Raw genomic sequence first — 19,138 nt, 5'->3', positions numbered from 1 at the left:
AAAAGGACAGACTGGCTCTCTGCTAAGAGCAACTTCATCACCAGCCTCTCTACATCTTATTCAATGAGGCTTCTGGATGAGCAAGTAGACAGAGCAGATGGGGATTCCAAACAATGGTAATTACAATGCCAGAAAAAAAATGGTAAAGGTGAAAAAGATTAGTCTATCCCTAAAACTGAAATTTAAAGTGAACTAGAAGAAAAAAAATTAGAGTAATAATGACAGTAAGTGAAAAAATGAAACTAATCAACCAATTGCTCAAGAGATTAGAAAAATGCATCATCGCTGGAAGTGGCAAACAAGATCTGAAGTTATGAAGGTTGGTGCATTATGGGTAAGGATGAAGCTCGAGCGTTCAAGATTGCCACAAGCTTGTGTAGCGGCAGAGTCTGATCCAAGGGATCGGATCCGGACCCATCAGTGAGGCTAAAATGAAAATTGACAACATCAGATTGTATGTTTAGAGTGTTGCAGTAAGTCTTTACCTATGTTAGCTAAGGGGCATTCTGCAAGAGCTATGGCTACTTCAACAGCTCTCCTAATGCTTATACATTTTAGAAGGCATCTGTGCAGCATCTTTAAGCATTGGTGAATGTGGCTACCTTTGTCCCAGTCCAGTCATTGTATGTGACTAATTCAAAAGCAGGAGAGTGCTTAGAGAGGTAATATAACCATTTTTATCTCTTTGACAAAGAAAGTCCTAAATAGTCCGGCCTGACAGAAGAAAGGAATTACTGTGCTGTCTTCTAAATACAGTGAAAGAAGTTTACTTAAGTGTTTTAAATTCTCATTGCAGATATGTCAGTAGCTTGCATTTGCAAAGTTGAGCAACTCTTAGTGGAGATGACAGGACTGGTGACTTCAATATGCAACAGTAGTACAATAGGATGGCAGTGGTTAAAGAATGCTCTAAATTAAGAAGGATGGACTGGCCAATGTAGAACTGTGTTGTGAATAAGAATTGACAGACAGATGTTGCCACGTGGATTACCGTACGATTGAAATCAGGAGAAGTCTATTTTATTTTATTTACTTATTTTATTTATTGTTAACTGGGTGGCTGAGCTGATCCAAAGATCCTCCTCAGTCATGTTCCAGATCTAAAGGCAAGCACAGGTGCAACATAACATACATAAAATATTTAGAATGATAATGCAGAATAAAGAACACTGAGTAATTATAACACAAATGCATAGCAGCGAGCACCAAATTAAGAAACATAATGGTGGCATATATTCTGCTGGAGGTAAAATACAGCGCTAGTCTAGCAACATAAACTGGTGATTTTAATAAAGTTTTAATATTGAATTTTTTGAAGACATGTATACGTATTAACTGGAGAAAAGTGAACACATGAAGTCAGAATGGAAAAAAAAGCAGTTTAATCCAGTCTTCTTCTGATCATAGGTGAAGACTGCATATTTTCACAACTTAGTGTGTATCAGACTTAAATACGTTTTAGCATGCATGGCATTTTCAATAAGAAAATCGGCAGTTTTCTGTTATGTACACTCTGTATGTATAATTGAAAGATGCAAGCCCATCTTGTGTGCTGCTTTGCTGCTGCACAACAGAGCCTTATAATTCTGTTGTTTTTGTGATTGTTCCTTTGTCGTCTTTTATTAATAGTGTATTCTTTCATATGTAGCTGCTGACCAGAGTCGGATTATGCAGGAGCAGATGACTGGTGCTGCCATGGCTATGCCACCTGACCCCAATAAGGCCTTTAAGGTAATTATAAAGGTCCCGCAGACATGCATGTTAAGTTTATATTTTCAGGCTTCCTCTAGGGGATGTCTGTTTTTGGGGAAACCATAAATGTAATGGGGGAAAACTTCCAATGGGAGAGTGCCAAAGAAATTTGATTTCTGTAAGCAGTAGTAGTTTATTGGGTGCTGAAGGAGTTGCACTGGAATTCAAAGATGCATTTGAGTGAGCCTTAATAGAATTTTTCTGTAAGTTAGTTATACTTATAAAGCCTAATTACTTTGGCCTGGTGCAGGAAAAAATGAAATGTATAAAAAGTAAAGGTGGCTAATTCTTTAATGATTTTTTTAGACAGGGTCAGAAGATTAATATTGACTCCTGCTTTTTGGAACATTGCAACATGATAAGGAAACACATTTCTTAGGTAGATCTGGCAAGAATGTTTATATATCTACTACTGTAGGCATCAAAAATAACTGCCAAACCTACATGCTTCAGTATTGGGGAAACATACATCTGATTGAGGACGTGTTGATCCTTTTAGCAATGCCAATGTTTTACAAATTGCATTGAGAGTAAGTAAACATTTTGTTAAATGTGTCTTGTGATGGGAGTGATGTTTAGTGGTAGGATGACCACCTCTATTACCAAGCAGCATGTACAGCTAAGGATTCAGCTCTTGCCTGAGAATGTAAAAAGGTAGCTTTAAAATGCACCTTTGAACAAAGAATTACTTTTTTGGAGAGGACTTCCAAGATGACTGTAAACTAGTTAGTTTTCCCAGAACGAAAACTGAAATTCAAAAGAAAAAAGCCAATAGACATTATCAATTTGAGTAAAATTCAGTTGTTGACTAGTTATTACGCTGCCTGGATACCAGCAAAGAAGACATTTGGAGAAAGTAAGAGAAAAAATAGACCAGAAGAGAAGAAAAAGCTTTGTCTGGGAAGAACCTTGCAGCTGTTGGGCAAAAAATAGTTTTGAGTTTCAACTTTGGTAGAGGAGAGGACTTCCACTAATGTAAAGGAAAAGTAAAGAAATGCACTCAGTGGTGTTTATGTATTTCTTCCGTACCTCACTTATTTTAAAGTCGAATAACAAAAGGCTGACAAAAGTAGAAGGAACTTTAGCTAGCCTTTCAGATGAAATGATAAAACTACAAATATCCATGGATGCAGAAAAAAAAGGTCTGACTGAGCATGAGTCTTCTGAAAAAGAGCCATTTCAAAACTAGTGGAGCTAGGGCAAAGCACACAGAGGAAACCTGGCATTTCCTGCTGTGTCAATGAAACTGGAAGGAACAGACTGCATTATTTTTTGTGAGAGTCCAGATAAGCAATTGGACTGGTGTTCCACCAAAGGATTTGTTGACTTGAGACGGTAAATCTTGAGTATGCTCCAAAGCTTGCTATGAAAAAAAAGTAGCCAAGACCTGTCATACCAACAGAAAAAGTTGTTTCTGACAAAAACGTGGCAGAAGGTTTGGTATTAAAAACTGGGCACATCAGATTGTTTGTGGAAAATGATCCTTCTCTTCTGCCTGGTGGAAATGAATAAAGTTTATCCTAATGATCAGAAAATGTCCACATGTAGGTGTGAGATTCAAACTACTGTATCCAGCTTTCTTCAGAATATTTTTCCTGGAGGATCAAGACATTTTCGAATGCAGAACAGGCTAAGAAGAAAATGGTTTATTCAACAAAGGGTGAGCCAGCAAACAGAAGGTGACTGTCCTCAATCTTCTGACAATACCAAAGTCCATAGTAAGACTTGCCAGTGAAGCCTTTTCTATTGTTCCAAAGGAAAATGTATAAGCAAAAGAAAAAAAAAACAGAAGTTGACTAGGAGAATCAGGAGTACCTTGAACCTGAATGAAAGACTGTTGGAAGATGGAGAGTAACAGTAAGAATATTGGAAACATTTTTTTAAACAAGAAACTTCCTAAATTAAAGTTTCTTGTGTGTGATTTAGCCCTGTTCCACTCAGGCTCGCTCCGCACCCCTCCCTGCCCTCAATTCCCACCCGCCCCCAGTGTCTCTAGCTTTATAGCCACTATACCACTCCCCTTCCAGCTGAACCAATCAATAATCCTATACCCAGCCTAACTCATCCCACTACCACCCCTCCTTTTTCCTATCCAGACCAATCAGTACTGTACTGTGTACACTACTCCAGCCCCCCCCCCCCCCACAGTAGTAAATAGCCAACCTCAAGATCCTGAGGGTCTTAGGCCTATATTACCAATATAGCCTCCAACCATGTTACCATACAAAGTAATGTAATTTCTCTTTCTGCTATCCCTCATGCTATTTCCATATTTCCTCACCATTTACGAAAATCAGGCTTACCTAGGATTTCACCACCCAAACTCTCAATCTAGCACAGATGTATCAAATAATACTGGCCACCCACTAGTTACAACTATTTCCAACTCCTTAACCACAAAACACTATCACCCAATTAGACCCAGATACATCAGCTCAAAATCTAAATACTATCAAAAACGTATACACAAAATCCTGAAAGTTACAGTAATTATACACAAGAACCTGGCAGTGGATGGAGATGTTCATCCAAACCCTGAACCTACCACCCTAGATAAGGCAACATCCATTACTACTAACCCAGATGAATCACTATCTATTAATAAGGCCCCCAACTCCCTCCTGATCTGCCAACTAAATATACGAAGCATAAATAACAAAGTACACAATCTGCATGCCCTCCTACAAGTCCATTCCCCTTATATTCTATGCCTAACTGAAACCAACAACCTCAGATAATGAAGTCCTACCACCTGGGTATAATATACTTAGACTCAGTCGCTCTTCCAGGAAGGGATGGGGTAGCTGTACTCTTCAAATTTACACTAAATGTTACCTTAGACCCCAGTCCACCACCCCAGCTCAGTAAGGCAGAAATAATTGCCACCAAGCTCCAAATTAACAAAAACAAAAGCATAAGTATAGTCTGTGTGTATATTCCACCAGGGAATAATACCAGTTCCCTAGAAGACATCCTCCAATGGTTAGCCAGTAACTATCCACAAGAAACCATTGTACTATGATACCTTATCATCGACTGGAGTACTTGTTCATCTCAGTCTCCTACCACCCATGTAAACCTGTATGGATTCACACAGGTTTTATGCACCCCCACCAGGATAGGAAAACTTAACCAAAAAGATAGTATACTGGATTGGATACTTATCAATAGTCATCCCCAAATGTATTCTGCGGGGAGTCATCCCTGATGACCTTAGCAACCACTTTCTTACCTTTATCTGCAAGCACAAATCCAATTGCTCTCAGCAGCCCATCTACAGAACAATAAGAAATAGTAAAAGCTTCAATCCAAGCAAGTTTCAGGATGAACTTAAGGCATGCAACTGAGCTGCCCTAAAGCACCTACACCTTGATGAAGCTGTTTCCCACTTTAACAATAAATTCCTCACCATCCTCGATGCTCATGCTTCTGCTCGTTCCACGAAGGTAAAAACAAAAGCTGCCCCATGGCTCACTAAAAAGTCATACTCAGAAATAAGGCATGGGCAACATGGTATGCTACAAAAGACACTATAAACCAAACCAAATTTAGACAACTTAGAAATGAGACAAAATGAGCTATTCTATTAGATAAAAAAATACTATCTCCAACAAGGGAACCAAAATAACCCCCAAAAAGTTCTGGGCAGGGGTAAATAAATTACTGCACCCATGTCAAATCACCACTCGACCTCCCGGAGCCTCTACTGATAAACTACCAGTGGACGTTGCGAACACCTTTAATAATTTCTTCACTGAAACCACCCAAGCCCTTGCTAGCCAAATACGCCTTAACTCCTCTAACCTACTGGATAGCACTCCCAGTTCCCAGACCTCCTTTAGCTTCCAACCAGTCTCTACATCTTTCATTCGTTCACTACTCAAAAAATTAAAACCTACTACCCTAGTTGCAGACCTTCTCCCAGCAGAATATTTGCAAAAAGCTTCAGATACCATAGCGTACCCAGTTTCCATTCTAATTAATCAGTCCATATCAGAAGCCTCAGTCCCCTCTATCTGGAAAATATCTCATGTCATACCCCTCCATAAAGCTGGTAACTCTACTGAGTTATCCAATTACAGACCCATAGCCATCTTATCACCTCTGCCAAAATTAATGGAAAAATGCATCCATAAACCGCTCCTGTACTTTTTAACTCAAAACAACCTACTGGCTAACTCCCAGCATAGCTTTAGGCCATATCATAGTACCACCACAGCTCTCCTCACCTTCTCTAATGCTATAAACTATAACAGGAACATCAAGAAGTTATCTTCAGCCCTCTTCGTAGACCTGTCCAAGCCTTTTGATATGGTCAGTCACCGTCTTCTCATCAACACCCTGGCAACAATGCCCCTAGGCAATCACTCTCTCCAATGGTTTGAATGTTGCATATTTGGGAGACATGCATATAATCCCCCATTGTTTTTATGAATTACTTATCCAGTCTCTCTTCCCAATCCTTTCTAACCTCCTCTGATTGATTCTTATAATTGTCATGCAATATTTTATATGCTGTATGAATTATTCCTTTTTTAAAGGCAACTTCTGTTGTAGATTCTACTAAAAACTCTACCAGTGCTGGTATTTTGATTAGGACCCCCCACCACCACCACATTTCTATCTCTTTGCCTATACTCTGATATCAATCTTTCATTCTAAATAAGTTCTTGGTGTCTTCCCATTCTGTTACCTTTCCCTCTCTAGTTATTTGTTCCCAATACCTTGATTCATTTGCCAGTTTTCTCAAAATCCTACCCCCACTTGCCTGTTTGTCTGTCTGTATCCCTAATTGCAGTCAACCCTATCGGCAGAATCTCCTTTCTCCATTCTCGTGTTGGCTTACTTCTTGGAATACTTTCTGCTACTTTGAGTATAATATTCTTTATGATCATTGTTCTCCTTAAAGGTCTGCATCCAAAGTCTCTCCTTGTTTCTTGAGCTTCCCTCTTGTTTCATCATCTCTTTCCACTTTGAATTATAGTTTTATGTTTGTGCTATGTATAGGAATACCCTAAAATGTGTTGCTCTGAAATATCCCTTCGAATCGGGTAATTCCAATCTGCCGTGTTCTATTGGACGAATAAGCTTATTCCCCTTGACTCTTGCCATCTTCCCCTCTTTCATCTCTTTATTAATTACCCACGACTTCTCCTCTGGTTGATGAAAATATGCCTGATGTGTTTAAGGCTAAAGGAGCTAAAAACATTTTAACTGCTTGTATCTTACTATCGATATCCATATGACAAGAGTTTTCATTTTCTCAGGTTTTGTATTGTCTTTTGTTTAGTCTCTTCCCACATATCTTTAACTGCCACACCAGAACTTTTAATCCATACTCCTAAATACTTCATTTTATCATGTCCCAGTAAGTATAAATATTGCTGAACCAGTTTGTATGTGTACATAATTTACTGCTATTGCCTTAGTTTTAACTTTATTAATTTTGCATCCCGAAAAGATTTCAAACTGTATCAACATGTTCCACAACACTTGTGTCCCTTTCTGAGTATGTCTGGTATAAAAGAATGTCATCTGCAAATAGAGCCAGCTTTTCTTGATTACCATATCAATTATATCCTTGAATTTCTGAGTTCCTTATTTTCTTTGCCAGTGGTTCTAGATATAATGCACATAACAAAGGGGAGAGGATACTCCTGCCTGGTTCCTCTTCTCAATCAGAGATTGAGAGAGGACCCACCCACTTTAATCTTTGCCTTCAATCCCTGATATATCCTCCTAATCAACTTTTTTTTTTAATCAGGGAATGCAAATGCTTCCATGCTCATAAAGTCCCAGCTTACTCTGTCGATATTTCTCTGTATCAGAACCTACCAACAGTGGTATCGTCTTAAATTCTGCTTCCCTCTGGATCATCAGCGTTCTGTTAATGTTGTCAAATGTTTGCTTCCCCTCCACAAAACCATATTGATCCATATCTGTCAATTTGGCATCACTTTTGCCATTCTTTTAGCCATTATAGACATAGACACTTTATGTTTTATTATTAAAATTGGCCTGTATTAATGTGGATCTGATGGATCTTTACCCTCTTTAGGTATTGCAGCTGCCACCACTTCCTTCCAGGATGTTGATACTCCTCCTCTTAAAATGCTGTTAAACAAAACCCTTCAGAACTTTTTTTTTTTCCTCCTAGCTTCCAAACTTCCACAGAAATACCATCTGTTCCTTGGAACTTTCCTTTAGATTGGTTATACATCACCATTAAAAGATTGGCAACATTGCAAAAATTAGTGAATAACTGGGAGACTGCAAAGCACCAGTCCCATTAAATGTAGGAATAGGCATATAAAATGTGGCTTTGCAAAAGGAAGTGGCTAAGAAAGACTTGGAATTCATAGACTGTGTTAAATTGGTGGGTGAACTGTAAAGTGTATACCCTGTTTTTTCATTAATGTTTAGGACCCCAAAGTGGCTGAAGAAGTAACTGTAAGTAAAACAATTTTTGACTCAAAACCAAAGACAAAAGAAAGTACGGTACTGCAAAAAACACCAAAGCCAAGGACTGCAACCAACTAGTAAAACTCCAGTAGTGGTAAACAGTTTCTTGTATAAAATCCTTTAATCCAGGAATGTACAATACAGCAAACACATACAGGTTTCTTTTAATCCAAGAAAGTACGCTACAGCAAACACATACAGGTTAAGCGCTTTCACCTAGTCTCAATACCAGGCTTCTTCAGAACACTTTAATTTAAAATCAGTGCGCTTAAATACTTTGCGATACATCATGTGACTATCCCCAATAAACATCAAATGTATTTTAATTTATAAATATCTACAAATTAATTAAAATTTATTAATGAATCTAACTTGTAATAAAAACACTTGTAAGTCATGAATAAAATCCTAAGCAAAAACATTCCAACAAAAAAACTGTGTAATAAAACTTATTTGAATTAATTTGTGGATATTTATAAATTAAAATTCATTTGATGTTTATTGGGGAGGGTCACATGATGTATCGCAAAGTATTTAAGTGCATTGATTTTAAATTAGTGTTCTGAAGAAGCCTGGTATTGAGACTAGGTGAAAGCGCTTAACCTGTATGTGTTTGCTGTATCGTACGTTCTTGGATTAAAAGAAACCTGTATGTGTTTGCTGTATCGTACGTTCCTGGATTAAAGGAACCTGATTTGCAATAGTGAGTATATAACAGGGGACCTAAAATGGAAACTATAACTAAGGAGGGTAAATTTCTGAAGAAATATATATGGTATAGGAAATGAGAATTCATCAGTAGGAATCTGTACAAAATTTACCATATCTTTCCCCATGGTACATTAACTGGACTAGACTCAATAGAAATTGTATTTCACAAAAACATACATTTAATTGAAATAACTGAAAACATCCAGTGACTATTTCAGATCATACATCAATAAGAACTAATGGTAACAGGGTAATGAAGCAACAAATAAAGCACTGGCACTTTCCTACTTACCTGTTACAGAAGGAGGAATTTAATTCATTCTCAGCTAGAGCGTCTTCTGTGTGGAGGCATATGTGAATGGGGCGTGCCTTCATTGAAGGTTGAGCGTCAGGGCTGGTAACCCGGTACGTAAAAATCCTCTACCAATCATTAGCGGACCGGAGTTCCGCTGTGGCGACCCCTAACCGGAAAAAGCCAAAAGACACAAACAAATAGCCAAGTGATGCTTCCAGGTATTTCTGCCATTGCATCTTATTGGTGCCTGTTTGCACAAATACTGCTTGCTAATAATAATTCTAAAACCATTCTACATACAAATTAAAAGATTTCATCTTAAAGCATACATAATGCCAAACACAACTGTATTGATATCTGATTTCTGTATTGTGCAGGTAAAAAGATTTATTGTCATAAATTTCATGTTTTTAAATACCTTGACAACCAGGTATCTCGGACAGAACTGCTTGGCCTCATTTGAAAGCCCTTAGCTGGGTGAACAAAATGTTGTCAACAGTATGTGTGTAACTTGAGTGATTACGGAGGTATTTTAAATTGTTTGCAAAAATTACACACTTGATAATTACCGTGTTTATTGTGGTTTATAAAATCCAGTTTAAGAACTAGAAAGTGAAGACTACTGCCACTATAAAAATAGTTTGTGCTGAAGAGTTTGCCATTTGCATTTCTTTAGTAACCCTTATGGTTCCAGAGACATGAAGATTTGTTTGAAATGTGAAGACATAATTTGATTTTTTTTATTAAGAAGCTTAGGCTCTGACCATTGGAAGTTATAGCGCAAACTTCCAGAGCTTCAGTGGAGGGACTGGATTAAGGAATGGTTAATAGAAATGATTCATAGGTGTGTACTAGGCTAATGGCCCTGGAGCCTTTACAAGCCTAGCCCATAGAAGTGCCCTGGCATTGTGCCGTCTGACGTTAGTTCCCAGTGCCTCTATCAAGTAGAGCAACTGGAGTGATCCCTGGGGTGAACTTTCTATTTCCCATCCACCCATCAAGATTTCTCTTGAAGAAGGCCAGGGAGGTGCTGTGCTTGACATGTATGGGAATTCTATTCCAGAGCATGGGCGGTCTCTGGATTATGAACCTGTCCCTCCAGCATGTTCTTTTGATTGTGGTAATGAGGTTTAGGTCTCTGGATTGTGTGGTGTGGAGGGATTGAGATTTCTTTAGATGTAGCACTTCTAACAGAGCTGGGTCAGACATGGCTTTGTAAGTCAAGTAAAGATCGCCTCTTAGTAGACGATATGAGACAGAGAATAGCTGGAGTTTTTTTAGTCTGTCCATGTAGGACATGTGTTTAAGGCCTAGAATCCTCTTTGTGAGTTACTTTTGTTGTCTCTACAGCTGTTGCAGGTGTCTAGTGAGGTACATGCCAAAAGGGGTATTATACTCTATGATTGGTCTAATGAGGGGAGTAGAGAGAAATGATGTCCTCTTTCTTCCTGGATGCAAAACCCTTGGTAATGAGATGTGCTACATAGAAGGACTTTCTGGCTACAGTGGCAATGTGGTGGTCTGAGAGGTTGCTGTCAGCCTGCGTCCCCATATGTCTTATAACGCCTTCAATGGGCTCCCATCGATGTGGTAACTAGTGGGAACTGAGTTTTTTCCAAAGGGGATGATGATGCATTTTTGGCATTAAGCTTAAGGCCATAGTTTTGACACCAGTCACTGGTCTGTGAGGCCTTTCTGTAGGATGTCTGCATCACTTGGGGAGTTAGTAATGGCTCCTAGCTTGCAGTCGTCTGCGAGGTTGAGCAGGCATGGTCGACCTTTCACAAAACCAAAATGCATGGGTGCTAGAGTTTGAAGATTCCCTATATCCTTGTTAATTGGGGTCATGATGTTGCGATCCATAGCCTTACATATCAGACTCGTCAGGCCAATGGGGTGATAATTTCCAGGGTCTGTAGTCGCTTCTCCTTTATGGAGAGGGATGACTGTAGCAGTGCACCATTTGGTAGGGACAAAGTCTGAGGTGAGGCTATGAGTGATCAGGGCACACAGAATAGCTGGCTTTAGAGGTTTTGATGAGGGATCTCAACCTTTTGTTGAGGCTAATAAGGGGAATTTTTCCAGTCTTGGGACATCACCTTTTTCTGCAACAGTTTCTTCTTTCTGTTGTAGAGTTTATTAATGGCAGGGGACCACCAGATTGCCTTCCTTTTTTTGGAGGAGTGCATCTTGGTTCTTTTGGGTATGGCTAGATGTTCTTTGTGTTTCACTGTTGCAGTCATCACACTTGGGTTATCTGCCTGGAGATAGCCCTCAGTCGGCCTGAATACCAGATACTTAGTTCTGCGTCGGTTGCTGTTGCCCCAGGACTGACATCAGGTCGTCAGGGGTATAAAAACAGGTAGCCGACGCCATTAAATCAGTCTTTATTGCCGAGGAGCCTAAAGCAGAAGCAGTTTGCATGAGTGCGGTCGGCCGCTACCTGAGTTTTCGTTAACTATTGAATCATCCTGAAGTCTTCTAAAGCTAAGTACCCCATTGGGGATCCTTTTTTCTTGCTCTAACCGATGTCAGAAAAAGTTAACAGTTGTCTTGCCTGTGGAAAGCAAATACCACACCGAGATTTTCATTCTTACTGCGTCACCTGTTTAGGCCCAGACCACGATGTACCTCACTGTCGGTTTTATGCCTTGTTCAGCGCCCGAAACATTCGTCGGGCCCTTTTTGTCACTAAATAATTTCGTTCTCGATCTCCGTATTCCAAAATGGCTTCAGTAAGCCATCCAACTACCGATATTCTGAAAAAACATAAGAATAGACAGAGACAGACCGCACAGGTCCAAAGCTGCCAACTACACTTCTGTTTAGCTAGTCGCCAGTTCGTCGGTACTCAGTGAGATGCTTACGCAGCCCCTGATGCCCGCTTCAATGGATTCGTAGGCCTCTACCGAGACCAGTTCAGAGTCCAGTATGCCGCAAGACTCTTCTTCGACTATGGAACCTGCGGATGTCTCTACCTTGGATGGATCCAGAGCCGCTGAGCAGGCACTGGATTCTGAGGAGGATGTTCTTCATGTTTCATTGTTGCAGTCATTACATTTGGGTTATCTGCTTGCGGTAACCCTCAGTCAGCCTGATTATCAAAGTTTGGGTCCTGCGTCGGTTGCTGTCCCTTCTTTCATGACGTCAGGTCGTCAGGGGTATAAAACATGCAGCCGATGCCATTACATCTGTCTTTCTTGCTGCACGGTGCCCGAAGCAGAAGCAGTTCGCAAGTGCCGGTCGGCCGACTCCTGAAATTTTCATTTTCGAGTTTCAGGACTTAAGTCTTCAACTAAAGCTAAGTACCCCGTTGGGGAAACTTTTTCTTGCTCCTTACCGATGTCCGTAAAAGTTAATAATTGCATTACTTGTGGAAAGCAAATACCTCATAAAGATTTTCATTCATACTGTATTCCTTGCCTAGGCCCTGACCACGACATACCTTGCTGTTGGTTTTGTGCTTTATTTAATCGGCGCACTATCCATCGTCGGTATATTTTTGCCTCTAAATATTTTGGTTCTCTGTTTAATTATCCAGAAATATCGTCAGTTAGCCGTCCGACTACTGAGATTTTGAAAAACGCAGGGATAAAGACAGAGGCCACTGAGGTCCAAAACTGCCAACGACGCTTCTCCTAAGCCAGTCGCCAGTTTGCCGGTACTCAGTGAGGTGCTTTTGCAGCCCCTGATACCTGCTACTTCTGATTCGCAGGCCTCTACTGAGACCCATTCGGAGTCCAGTAGGACACAAGATGCTTCAACTATGGAACCCATGGATGTCTCTACCTTGGATGGGTCCGGAGCCGCTGTGCATGCACCGGCTTCTGAGGGTGTATTCAGGCCTACAGACTTGCATGTTAAACCGACGCCTATGGTGTTAACATTCTCAGGACCTGGAATCAGTGATGCCTATCATTCCTTGTATAAAGACAGAGTTCCTTTGGTGGGCAGAGGCCTGTTACCACAACAAGGGACTCCCATTCACTCTACCCCCGCTGCCCAAACCCTAACAGACTCATCAGACTATGCATGGGGGGCTCACTTGGCAGGGCAGTGCATTCAGGGCAAATGGAACCCAAGTCATTTGCATCTGCTTATCAATCAAAAACAAATGCTAGCTGTACATAATTCCCTGACAGCCTTCAAGGGCCACATTCTTCCAGGACAATTATTGGTAAAGACAGACAACACCACTGTCATGTGGTACATAAGCAGGGGGGAACCCATTCGTACCCTCTGTGCAGACAAGCCATGGCTCTGTGGAACACAGCCTTAAGCTACCAAGTTCACCTACAAGCTTAATTCCTGCCAGGCAAGCTAAATTCACTGGCAGATGACATAAGCGGAAATCTCATGGACCCGCACGAGTGGAAACTGGAACCAAAGATATTCAACCTTTTGAGAAACAAATGTGGGAATCCAGAGATAGACCTCTTTGCCTCCCCTCAGAACTACCAGTTGGACAAATTCTGCACAAGAACTTCCCACAGGACAAACCAAGGACAATACTGATTGCACCAGACTGGCCATGCCTGCACTGGTACCCCCTCTTGCGCAGTATGTCACTGCTGGAACCATGGCACCTGCCTCAGACCCCTTCGCTGATGTCCCAGCAGGCGGGCCAGATTCTGCACTCTCTGCTTCAAACCCTGAACCTTGCAGCCTGGCTAATTCCTTGAGCTCTCCAATAGCATCCCTCAGTAAGCAGGTGCTAGATGTCATTCTGGAGGCAGAGAGGCCTAGTACTAGAAAATCCTATGCTGAAAAGTGGAAAAGATACTGTTCCTGGAGCCAGACTCTCGGGCGATGGGCACAACATTGCCCAGCTTACCGCATATTCTTCAGTTCTTAACAGAAATGCTCCACAAGGGCCTTTCCTTCTCGTCAATTAAAATTCATGCCTCTGCCATTTCAGCACATTGTAATACTGAACCACCCCTCTTCTATCACCCCCTGCTAAAGCAAGTCCTCAGAGGGGCCAAAAATTTAAGACCTCCGAGGAGACCCCCTACTCCAGCCTGGGACCTTAACTTTGTATTGGAAAAGCTCACTCTACCTCCTTTTGAGCTAGCTGCAACTGCAGAGTTGAAATTCCTTTCTTGGAAAACAGCCTTCCTTCTAGCCATCACTTCATAGGTTCATAGGTTTATACTAGGCTAACTGCCCTAGGGCATTTATAAGCCTAGCCCAAAGTTATGTGGCTTACGCCGCCCCTTATGTTAGAAATACTGTGCCCATTAGTTTGTTGTGCCTCTGTCCATTAGTGACACAGAGATGATTCCCGGGGTAAACCTACGATCTCCCATCCACCGGTCAAGATTTTTCTTGAACAGAGCCAGTGAGGTGCTCTGCCTCACATGGACCGGGATTTTATTCCACAGCATGGGGAGTCTCTGGGTGATAAATCTATCCCTCCAGCACGTCCTATTTATATCCGTGCTAAGGTTTAAGTCTCTTGCTCTAGTGGTTTTGGTGGATTTGGATTTTTTGAGGTGGAGCATGTCCATTAATTCCGGGTTGGTCATGGTCTTGTATGTCAGGCACAGGTCACCTCTAAGCAGACGGTATGCAACTGAATAGAGTTGGAGTTTCTTCAGTCTGGCAGCATATGACAGGTTTTGGAGTCCCTTTATCCTTTTGGTGAGGAACTTTTGGGGTCTCTCCAATTGCTGCAGGTGTCGGGTGAGATACATCCCGAATGGGGCATTGTACTCGATCATTGGTCTGATAAGTGAAGAGTACAGGGGAACAATGACCTCACTTGATCTGGATGTGAATCCCTTCATGATCAGGTGGGCAATGTAGAAGGTCTTTCGAACCACTTTAGCAACGTGAGCGTCAAACGAGAGGCCACTGTCAACCTGGGTCCCCAGGTCCCTGATAACCTCTTCTGTGCTTAGTGGGTTGCCACCTATATGGTAGCTTGGGGTTACCTTGTTTTTCCCGAAGGGTATGACTATACACTTTTTTGCGTTTAACTTCAGGCCATGGCTCTGGCACCAGCTATCAGTTTCCGTGAGACTCCTCTGAAGGATGTCTGTGTCCGATGTACTGTCCACTATGGCACCCAGTTTGCAGTCATCTGCAAACTTTGTCAGCCATAGTCCTCCTATGTTTGCCTGTACTTCTGAGAAGTAGATGCTGAACAATAGGGGGCCAAGGACTGAGCCCTGTGGGACTCCACTTGTAACCGGCTTGGAGTCTGACATGGCTCCAGCAACTCTAACCCTGTGGGTTCTGTCCTTTAGCCAGTTTGCAACCCATCTTGTGACATATGGGTTTACATTTAAGTTGGTAAGTTTCTCTATAATACCCGAGTGGGGTATTGTGTCGAAAGCTTTTGCAAGGTCAAGGTAGGTTGTATGGACTGCCTTTCCCTCATCAATGGCCTTGGTGACTGTTTCGAAGAAGTCGACCAAGTTCAAAAGGCAAGATCTGCCCTTGACAAAGCCAAACTGGGTTGGGTCCAAGGTCTGCAAGTCCCCTATGTCCTTGTTTATGAGTTCCATTATGATCCTCTCCATAGCTTTGCAGACCAGGCTTGTTAAGCTTATGGGGCGGTAATTACCAGGGTCCGTAGAGGCACCGCCTTTGTGAAGTGGGACCACAGTTACCGTACGCCACTCCTTGGGCACATATCCTGTGGTGAGGCTAAGATTAAACAGTTGCCTTATTGTGCGGGTTTAGTTCTTCATTGAGTTCATGTAGCACACAGCCGGGGACCCCATCCGGTCCCATTGATGCTGTGTTTTTAGCTTTAGAGAGAGCAGCTTTCACCTGCGCATTTGAGATGTCTGGGAGGCTACTCTCAGTTGGGATAGTTCTCTCCTTTTGGGGGGGAGAGGGGGGTGAAGTTTGCGCTGAACCTGTCTGCCAGTATGTTGGCAATGTCTGTGGGTTCAGGGATTTTTGTATCATTTTGGACTAATTCTGAGCATATCTGGGATTTTCCACCCAGGTTTCTGACATAGCTGAAGAAGGCCTTATGATTGTCTTTTGAATCTATGGCAATTTTTCTCTCAAAGTTGGCCTTGGATGATTTTATGAGGGATCGTAGTTTCTTGCTAGTGCTGATCAAAGATGCCTTCCCTTTTTGGGATTTTGCTCTATCATGTAATAGCTTTCTCCTCTTATTGTAAAGTTTGTTTATGGCTGGGGTCCACCAGACTGGACGTTTGCCCTTGGTGGAAAGAGTCTTGGTTTTATTTGGGATTGCCTGATCCATGCAGTCCTGAAGGTGTTCATAGAAGGCATTTGTAAGGGCTTACGCAGCTTGGGTTGTGGTTTCCATTGGCTCGGGGGCCTTGAAGGATACCACACCTGTCTTGAGTAGTGTGAAGTTTGCTTTAGAGAAGTTTTTCACTGTGGTCTTTTTTGTTTGGGGTGGGGCGGGATGTGGATTTCTAGTGAGATTAGTTTATGATCTGATCTCACCAATGAGGGATATACTTCCGGTGTGGAGCATTTTGTCCCCATGTTCGTGATGATGAGATCTAGTATATTTTCTCCTCTTGTGGGGACGGTGACTAGTTGTTCCATGGCATTTGAATTTATGAACTCCAGGAGCCTTTGGGCTAGAAAGTTTGGGCTTGAGTAATGTTCCCAGTCTATATTCGGGTAGTTGAAGTCACCCAATATGATGGTGTTTGGAGATACATTTATACCCTCCAGTGTCTTCAGGAAGGCTGTGTGGGTTTCCTGAGTTTGAGAGGGTGGCCTGTAGCATGCTACAAATTGTAGAGCAGTTTTGCCTATGGTTAATTGCACCTGGATGGTTTCCGATGCTTCGTGCGTAGCCACCAACCTGGAGGTGTGGGTATCCTTGATGAATATGGATACACCCCCTCCTTTTGTGGTGTGATCCGGGTTTTGGGGCCGGAACGCATGATATGAGATGAAACCTGATAGTGCTGGGGTGCTCTCAGGAGCCTTGAACCAGGTTTCAGTCACAGCACAGTCATCAATGTTCTCCATACTGAGAAGGGCCTCGAGTGTGTGCATTTTGAGATTTAGACTTCTGGCATTGAGCAGCATTACCCATAGTTTCTTCACGTTTTTGTTTTCTAGGGTGGTAGGTTTAGAATTTGAGCCTTGCCTAAAAAAGGCACTATGGGGGTGGCAAGAGCCTTAGCCTTCAGCAAGAAGAGTGTCTGAATTACAGGCCCTCATGGCAGTGGAGCCCTTCATCATATTCCATGCAGACAGGGTGTCCCTCAGGACCAATCCTTTCTTTATGCCCAAGGTGTTGTCTAGTGTGGCCCTTAATCAGTCCATTCATTTGCCTACTTTTTTCCCAAATCCACAAAACAAAGGAGAACGAATACTGCACTCATTGGACGTGCACAGACAACTTAGATTTTATTTGGACAGGACTAAGTCTCTCAGAAAATCTGAACAGCTGCTAGTTGGCTTTGCTGCAGGGGCAGAGGGGAAGGCCATTTCAAAGCAAACCATTTCTAAGTGGATAGCCCATTGCATTAATTTCTGCTATAAGCACCATGGAAAACCTACCCCACGGGATAAGATCACATTCCACCAGGGCTGCATCTACATCTACAGCCTTTCTCAGAGGAGTCCCTACCAGGGACATCCTAGAAGCTGCTACCTGGAGCTCTGTACGTACCTTCACCAAGCATTACCACATGCCTATTTTTTCTAAATCCAGAGCTAGTTTTGCAGGGCTTAATAGCTGGCCCTAATGCTCTCTAACTTCCTCCTACCTTCCTTAGCTTTGGGAATCATCCCAAATGTAATGACTGCAACAGTGAAACACAAAGAACATAGTACAGTTGTGTACACTTATCATAAATATAGATGTTAGAGTGTATTCACTGTTGCAGTCCTGGTTACCCTCCCTCCAGCCCCCTGACTTCTCTTGGCTATACTTCTTTTCTTGTTTAGTGTATTTCAGCGTTCTGGTATATTTGCTTTTTGTTGGAGGTGTAATCTAACATATAATTGCTTTCCATTGTGGGGACACCTGACATCTGGGCAAGAACAACTGATGTAATGGCATCTGCTGCATGTTTTATACCCCTGACGACCTGACGTCATGGAAGAAGAGACAGCATCCGACACAGGAATCCAAGACTGATATTCAGGCCGGCTGAGGGCTACCAGCAGGCAGATAACCCAAATGTAATGACTGCAACAGTGAATACACTCTTAACATCTACATTTATGGTAAGTGTACACAACTGTACTTTGTGCACGCTTACCATAAATGTAGATGTTCGAGTGTATTTATTTTATTTTATTTATTTATTTAACATTTGTTAACTGGGACGGTCTGACTTGGAACGAAGCCAATTTGCAGCAGAAACCTGGGGAGAAAGGCTCCAGATGTATGTCTTTGTAACATGGGAGGAAACCCGAGCACCTGCAGGAAACCCACACGAATGCAGGGAGGACATGCAGGCTCCACATAGAAGGCACCCCAGCCGAGAATCAAACCAGAGAACCTCTTGCTGTGAGGTGACAACGCTATCGCTGCACCACTGCACCATCCAATATTCACTGTTGCAGTCTTGGTTTCCCTCCCTCTAGCCCCCTTGTCTCTCTTTCTCTCCTCTCTATGCCTATTACTCACCCCCTTCAGGGGTATTGGTAATTACTTTTTACTGGTGGTGTTTTCCCCACCATAACTTAGCTCCCTATTTGGGGGGCTCCTGATAATTGGGGCAAGAAAAGCTGATGTAATGGCATCGGCTGCCTGTTTTTATATCCCTGACGAACTGACGTCATTCCTGGAGCGACAGCAACCGACGCAGAAATACTAAGTCTCTAATATTCGGGCTGACTGAGTGCTACCTGCAGGCAGATAACCCAAGTGTGATGACTGCAACAGTAAATACACTTGAACATGTACATTTATGGTTAAGTGTACACAACTGTACTTTCCATGCATTTATGTAC

The 19,138-nt window shown here is 42.1% G+C and overlaps 1 protein-coding gene across 1 annotated transcript in view; it reads left to right on the top strand.

Moving 5' to 3' along the window:
- LOC122809067 (ER membrane protein complex subunit 3-like) overlaps positions 1–19,138 on the top strand; it is a 614,861-nt gene that overhangs the window by 520,797 nt on the left and 74,926 nt on the right. Inside the window, exon 7 of the mRNA XM_044080281.1 lies at positions 1,649–1,731. Within this exon, the coding sequence (XP_043936216.1) occupies positions 1,649–1,731 (83 nt within the window). The remainder of the gene's footprint in view (positions 1–1,648; positions 1,732–19,138) is intronic.

The sequence above is a fragment of the Protopterus annectens genome, chromosome 8.part0 (assembly GCF_019279795.1).
Source record: "Protopterus annectens isolate FY-2018-M chromosome 8.part0, PAN1.0, whole genome shotgun sequence".
In the NCBI taxonomy this organism is placed as follows: Eukaryota; Metazoa; Chordata; order Ceratodontiformes; family Protopteridae; genus Protopterus; species Protopterus annectens.
This window is presented reverse-complemented; position numbering and strand designations above follow the sequence as displayed.